This window comes from Salvia miltiorrhiza, chromosome 2 (assembly GCF_028751815.1).
Source record: "Salvia miltiorrhiza cultivar Shanhuang (shh) chromosome 2, IMPLAD_Smil_shh, whole genome shotgun sequence".
Taxonomy (NCBI): domain Eukaryota; kingdom Viridiplantae; phylum Streptophyta; class Magnoliopsida; order Lamiales; family Lamiaceae; genus Salvia; species Salvia miltiorrhiza.
Genome location: NC_080388.1, coordinates 41,410,555 through 41,417,182, shown reverse-complemented (window position 1 = coordinate 41,417,182; position 6,628 = coordinate 41,410,555). Strand labels below are relative to the sequence as shown.

The 6,628-nt window shown below is 35.1% G+C and overlaps 1 protein-coding gene across 1 annotated transcript; it reads left to right on the top strand.

The window, feature by feature from the left end:
* The first annotated feature begins 4,624 nt into the window (after nt 1-4,624).
* LOC131008474 (WUSCHEL-related homeobox 9-like) lies at nt 4,625-6,389 on the top strand. The gene is made up of 3 exons (XM_057935349.1): nt 4,625-4,736; nt 4,843-5,478; nt 6,151-6,389. Exons 1-3 carry the CDS (start codon nt 4,625-4,627, stop codon nt 6,387-6,389), a joined length of 987 nt encoding a protein of 328 aa, XP_057791332.1.
* Nucleotides 6,390-6,628: the final 239 nt, after the last annotated feature.

Below are 6,628 nucleotides of genomic sequence, written 5' to 3'. Positions count from 1 at the left end.
TTTTATTTTTTATTTTTTTCCTTCATAAAATTTTGCTCGAATTATATATTAACTCGCCATGTCCACGTTGTACTAGTACGGACCGACTGTACAACTGAATTGCATACTTCTCAAGTTGATAAACAAAAAAATAGATAATTTATCCCTACTTTTTCAATTTATTCACAAAACAAACCATTCATAATTTAACGTTACCTTTTATTGATTAACCCATTATCATTATTTGATACTCTTAATCCAACCCATTAATTAACAGTAATGCATGGAACCTAGGTGAAGGGTTACTCCGCCAAGGATCTTATAAGATAATAATTTAACTAAGCTTGCATATTAATTATTTATATATAGCTATCACATAATAAATAATAAATGTTCTAAGAATTGAGAATGCGTATAAATTTCGTGAACAAGTTAATAATTTTGATGAATAAGTCAATAATTTTTATGAACAAACATTTGATATGAGTTCGAATTGTGGAGGGGATGAAATTTTCACCATATTAAATAAATACGTATGTTCATCAATTTTATTGATTTATTCATTATTTTCATTAAATTTTAAAATAAAATTATAATAGAATCATACTATATATATAGAGTGTGATTCTTACTTAACCCCCCCCCCCCCACACGCATATATATACAAATTCGAGACGAGAATATTATTTGGGACAAACTGAAAAGAAAAGTGTGTCAAGATAAATTAGAGGGAGAGGAATGATCGGATTCAGTGTCCCATACCCACTTTGTGTCCTACTTTCAATTTTATTTATTTTCTTATATATTTTTTCTTCATTTTCAACTTTGTATATTTTAGTTTAATTTTGTTGTTATTAAGGGTTTTGACAAATAAAATCACAAACTATTTCGAAATTGCAATTTTAACGTGACTTTTGAATTATGGCGAATTAAATCACTATCTTTTTCATTTTTGCAATTCCGTCCCTCCAATTTTTTTTCGATCGTCCGAATGTTGAATTGGAGCTTACCTGGATTAGTAAACATGACGTCGTTTTTGTGAGGCTTAAACGACGCCGTTTCATACAATTTCAATTAAAAATTTACCCAAATTATAAAAGGGTCTGTTGGGTCCTGGAGGGTCACTGAACTGGTGTATGGGAGGGGGGGGAGGGAATACAGCAGTAGGCTATTTTTCGAAATTCTTTTTCAAAACTGAAGTGAATATCAACTGTACTGAAAAAGTATAGACTGAAGACAACAGTCAAAGAGATTTCAGTTAAGGAAGGGCTTTAGACTGATACTGAAATAGTTTCAGTACTTGATTTCAGTTTACGAACGGATCGATAAACTGATAATCCATGTAAGGTTTCAGTCTAGAATTTGAAATCGGATAAGTGTTATAAATCTTACTGACTATCCACAGATTTGTCAGTTAGACTGATAACACCAGCAGCGAAAAAATAAACTTTCAGAAATATCCTTTGTGATTAACACTTTGTCAATTTTTAGGTTTCTCTGTTTCAATTAACCAGTTTCAGTTAGATAAGGAGTTTGAACACAGCTTAAGAAAGGAAATAACTAAAAGTGATAAACAACACAACAATTTTTATATGGTTCGAAAAATGAGTTCCTACGTCCACGGCCAGCTGATCAAACTGACAAACACTATAGGCTTGTGATTACGGGTGCACAGCAAACCTTAAACAGAAACAACAAGGTTTCAGTGCCAATACACTGGATTGGACTTCTCATCTCTTTCTTAGCTCGCAGTTGCAAATACAACACACGTCTTGCTTGCAGGGGCCAAGAACTCTTGAGTTCAAACAACAATCTAGAACTCTCTCTCTCAAACTCTTTCTTCGCTCTTTTGAAAAGGGGTTTGAATACCAACTAGATTACTGAAAACAGGCTCTCAGTAATCGAAACTTAGGCTAAGGGTTTACAATGAAATTGCCTAAGATGATGAGAGAATTTAGATAATCAGTGAACTGATTTGGGCTTTGGATATTCTCTTCTTCGATTCAAACTTTGGAAAGCAGTGAATAGGCTGAGTCGCAAATTTGGCAGAGCTTCAGCTTGAGTATTTGAATCGGTGAAGATTGAAGGTGATCCTCGAGCTCTATTTATAGGCGAAGTTTTGAATAGATCCGTTGGTGAGACGGTCTTCAAGATTTCTGCCGTTGTAAGATAAATTTGAATCTTTGGCTGAGGCTTCAATCTTCAAGGCTCCTAATTGGTTGAGGATTGGGTGTCAATTGCAGTAGGAGCATGGTGCTTCTGAAAAGGTAGCACAAAATAGGAAACTATGTTCAGGCGAGGATGATCCTCGTATCAACTGCATTTAATGCAGTTGTACTTGGCTTGAATACGTGGCTTGTTTTAAACTTAAGTCTTCAACCCAAGGAAGAATGTCTACTGATACTTGATTCAAGTATCAGTCCGCTTTTTCCACGTGGCCAGCACAAGTATTCAGTCAAATTTCATCCTTCAAATAATTCAATAATTTGTCTTCAGTCTTTTTAGTTCCAATCTTCAGTCAAGCGTCTTCAGTTCTTCGATCTTCCGTCCAGCGGTCTTCAGTCTAACTAGTAAACTGAACTTTAACACTTGAGTTAAAAAAGATCTACTCTAGTGAAGGAAAAATTAAGGGTTTTGGTATCATCAAAACAAGGACAATGATATTTCATTAATTTTTCAATAGGGTCGTATCCTGTATTTGCACCATAATTTCCAATATTCAGCAATTTTGTAGAAAACGACATCGTAATATGAATATTATGTGGCGAATTAATCCACGTAAATGCCAACTCAACAATCTGCCGATCAAAAAAAAATTAGGGGGACAGAATTGCAAAAATTAAAAAGACAGTGATTTAATTCGCCATACTTCAAAAGTCCCGTTAAAATTGTAAATTTTAAACAGTTCGTGATTTTATATGCCAAAACCCCTATTATTAACTATGGTTTATTCCATCAAATTAGGGCATATAATTATTTTTTATCATTTAATTTTATTTTTATTAGTTAATAATAGGTTGATAAATTCCAAGTTATGGTATATACTTTTTATAAAAAAATTTATTTTTTTTAAATAAAAATTAAATATAATTCATAGTATTATTAACTTTTATTTTTATAAAGAATATTTTTAAAATAAAAAAAATATAAAAATAGAATATAGAGGTACACATAAAATTGTAAGACAATAGATCTCGTCTGAGAACGGTGAGAGTAAATTATAGTCAAATGTAGTACGCCCTTCCAACTTTCCACAACCAAATTTGCCTTAAATAATGCATTTTTTCAGGAGTCAGAAGGCGTCATCAATTCTTTCAATACCAAGAACTAAAACATTAAAAGTTAAGGTTTGACGAAGTAGGCGAATTCATCGTATTCAATCTCAAATCATTAAATCTGTATTAATTGCATTTAAGAAAAAAGATTTCGTATGGCCTCATTAATGCCGAAACCCATTTAATCTAATTACTCTGTATCTAGGTTAAGTTATGTTTTTTATTCCATGTATATAATGTAATTGCATGAATTAATATTTAATATAATGTCAACAAAAGAAACTTTATATTGTCAAAATTCGTATTTATTTTCTATTTTGTAGTTGTTAAAAACTGGGTTCATAGCTGTTGTTCCTTTTATCAATTATATGTGGATAAGTTATACTAACCTACGTAGTCGTCATTTAATTTACCTCTACATTAGTAACTAATTGGCACTAATTTTATCGTTTTAATAAGTTATCCAAACTCGTATATTGATTTGATTCAAAAAATGCAAAGGCTTGTCAATAGTTTTCGACTTTTTTTTTTCGTTTTAATTTTAAAAATATGAAAATTTTTATAAAATTTTGAGCAAAACAGAGAGATCCACGCTGCATGACGAAGGCATCGCTCTCGAGAAAATGGTGGCGCGCTGCGCGAAGGGGCTGAGAGCGTCGGAGGAGAGGCGCTGCCACACTACTAATTAAATTTTTTCATTTCTTCTTAATTTACTTTTATTTATTTTCATTAAGGATAGATTTGTCAAACGTGGGTACTTTTTGTTTGTTCTTTGCAAGTTAAAAATGGAAAGTTTTCATTATTAACACTTTTTTAGATGTACAAAATATAAGTACAAAATATAAGGACAATTAACCAGAAATATGAGAAAAGTAAAATGGGTGCTCTCTATCCCACCGCTTCCCAGAAACCCTACGTGCCACCTTCTTGAATCTCAACCCCCACCATTTATTATTCCTTGCAACAACCTCTTCAATTTGTTTTTCTTGACCCAAAAAAAACAATTATATTTATTTTGTGTCATCTCATGACCTCTCTTCCTCATTATTTATTTACAATAAAAAAACCTTAATTGAATCCCCTCCCATCGGAAATTGCACAAACAATAAAATTATAAATCGGAAAATGTTTAGACAAACTCATCATAAACTCTCCCTCTCTCTGAAGTTGAGTTCTGCCAAACACGTGCATCTTCTTGTCATCTGAGGGAGTTGCAATAGAGTAGAATTTCTACGTTGCAATGCATATATTATATGCATCTTCTCTGCACCCTTTCTATTGCAAAACTTTTGTCTTTTTTCATTCCCTTTTCTCGTAGCTAAGAGTGAAAAGCCTCCATTTACATAAGTAGCTACTATCTATCAATCATCATGTCTTCTTCAAACAGACACTGGCCTAGCTTGTTCAAATCCAAGTCCACTTCCAACACTAGCCCTACTCCATGGCACCATGATCATTTACCCAGAGATCTATACACACAAGGTATATATATGTATATATATTTACTTTTTCTCATAAATTAGGTCGAGAAAAAAAAATCAACTATTAATGTGAATTATTGATAAATTCCATTTGAAATTGCGATGAGCAGATGAGGAGAGAAGCCCGGAGCCGAAGCCGCGGTGGAACCCTCGGCCGGAGCAAATCCGAATTCTGGAAGGCATCTTCAACTCGGGGACGGTGAACCCTCCCCGAGATGAGATCAGAAGAATTAGGGCTCAGCTCCAAGAATTCGGCCATGTCGGCGACGCTAATGTTTTCTACTGGTTCCAAAACAGGAAATCAAGGAGCAAACACAAGCTGCGCAACATCCAAACCACCAAGCCTAGAACGCCGGTCACTGCTGCTCAAGCTTCTTCGTCGTCCTCTTCTGATAAGTCCTCTCCTAGCCGCTGCAATTCCAACGAAAAACCCCCCTCTCTCACCTCCTCCACTTTGATTGATCTGCTGAATTCTCCGACGACGTCGGTGAATCAGCCGTTTTTGGCTGAGCCCTTGCTGTTTTCTGGGCAGGAGAGTTGTGCTGCTTTAACTCATGGAATTTGCTTTCCTGATTTGTCTCAAACTTGCTCCGATGTTTCGCTTGGTGATCTGGTGCCCACGAATCATGGCCGTTCGAGCAAAGGTGAAGATGATGATCAGAAGGCCAAACTCCCGCAGCATCAGATTGGCTACGCTGCGCCGGATCTCGCTTCTCTATCCCCAACTAATCAAATTCCTCAAGGTATTTTTTGCCCTAAATTGTGTGAATTTTAGAATTCGGTTTCAAGAATAGGGTTTTAGTCTCTCGTAGATGCTACACCTAGCCGCGTCTGAATACACATAGACAAACTTTAGTGTATTTCCTAATGAGAATTTCTGAAATGAATTGTGTGCCTTTCAACATTCCTTCCATCATATCATCAAAAGAAGCTGTCCATATATGGATGTGCTTCCAAACTTTTCTCCATCTTATAGACATGCTAGTTATTTGCTTGTGTATAACGAGCTAGAAACCTACATTTAGTGTAATTCACGAGATAAACATAGAAAATATCAATCTTATAGATGCTATAGTTACTCATTAAATAGCCTTATGGCGACACAAACCAACTTCAGCGTTTTTTATTAAGTAAATATGAGAATGGTGGAATCCACGAGATAAGCTAAACATAAAACAAATATAATTCCCGAATCACATTTATGTGTCTACTAACGTTTCTTAATTTCCCAAACATCCTGTATTGGCATCAAATCTACATCATATCTCTAGAAAAAAAAAAAACGAAATTCTTTAGAATTCATCCCATAATTCATGCCAATTGTCTCTCACAACTCGTGCACTATGACAAAAGATCTCTTACTAATTAACTAAGACAAACAAGAGTCAAGAGTGACGTGGAATCCTCATCTTCAGGCCCAGGTTTAGTGGAACCGACGCCCCCAAAGTCGACGGTTTTTATCAACGATGTATGTTTTGATGTTGCAAGAGGAGAGCCTTTCAATGTTAGGGAAGCATTTGGAAACGACGTCGTGTTGATACAGTCGTCGGGGCAGCCGGTTCCCACCGACGAATGGGGCGTAACTCGGCAGCCCCTCCAACATGCTGCTTTCTACTACCTCACCCACCACACCACACCACCATTCACTTGGTAATTCCTTTCTTACAATTATATGTATTTTTTTTTTCAAATAGAGGATCTGGTGTGTTTAATTTTCAGTATGCTTACTTTTCTTGAATGTTTTGGGATATTTTTTGTTTCCCTTCATTGCATTATAGTGTTTTCGAAGAGCAGTAATTTGAGTGATTTTTCTGCAGATTTAGAGGAACTGAGGAATTGAAGAGAAGGGAACAACTAGTTGACCGTCTCAGTTTCTTATGTCCACTTTTTCAT

Excerpts from the sequence above, each read along its gene's own strand:
- LOC131008474 (XM_057935349.1), top strand. The coding sequence starts at position 4,625 with ATGTCTTCTTCAAACAGACACTGGCCTAGCTTGTTCAAATCCAAGTCC. Across the intron at positions 4,737-4,842 it reads CAGAGATCTATACACACAAG|CAGATGAGGAGAGAAGCCCG; the intron begins GTATATATATGT and ends AATTGCGATGAG. Across the intron at positions 5,479-6,150 it reads AACTAATCAAATTCCTCAAG|GCCCAGGTTTAGTGGAACCG; the intron begins GTATTTTTTGCC and ends CCTCATCTTCAG.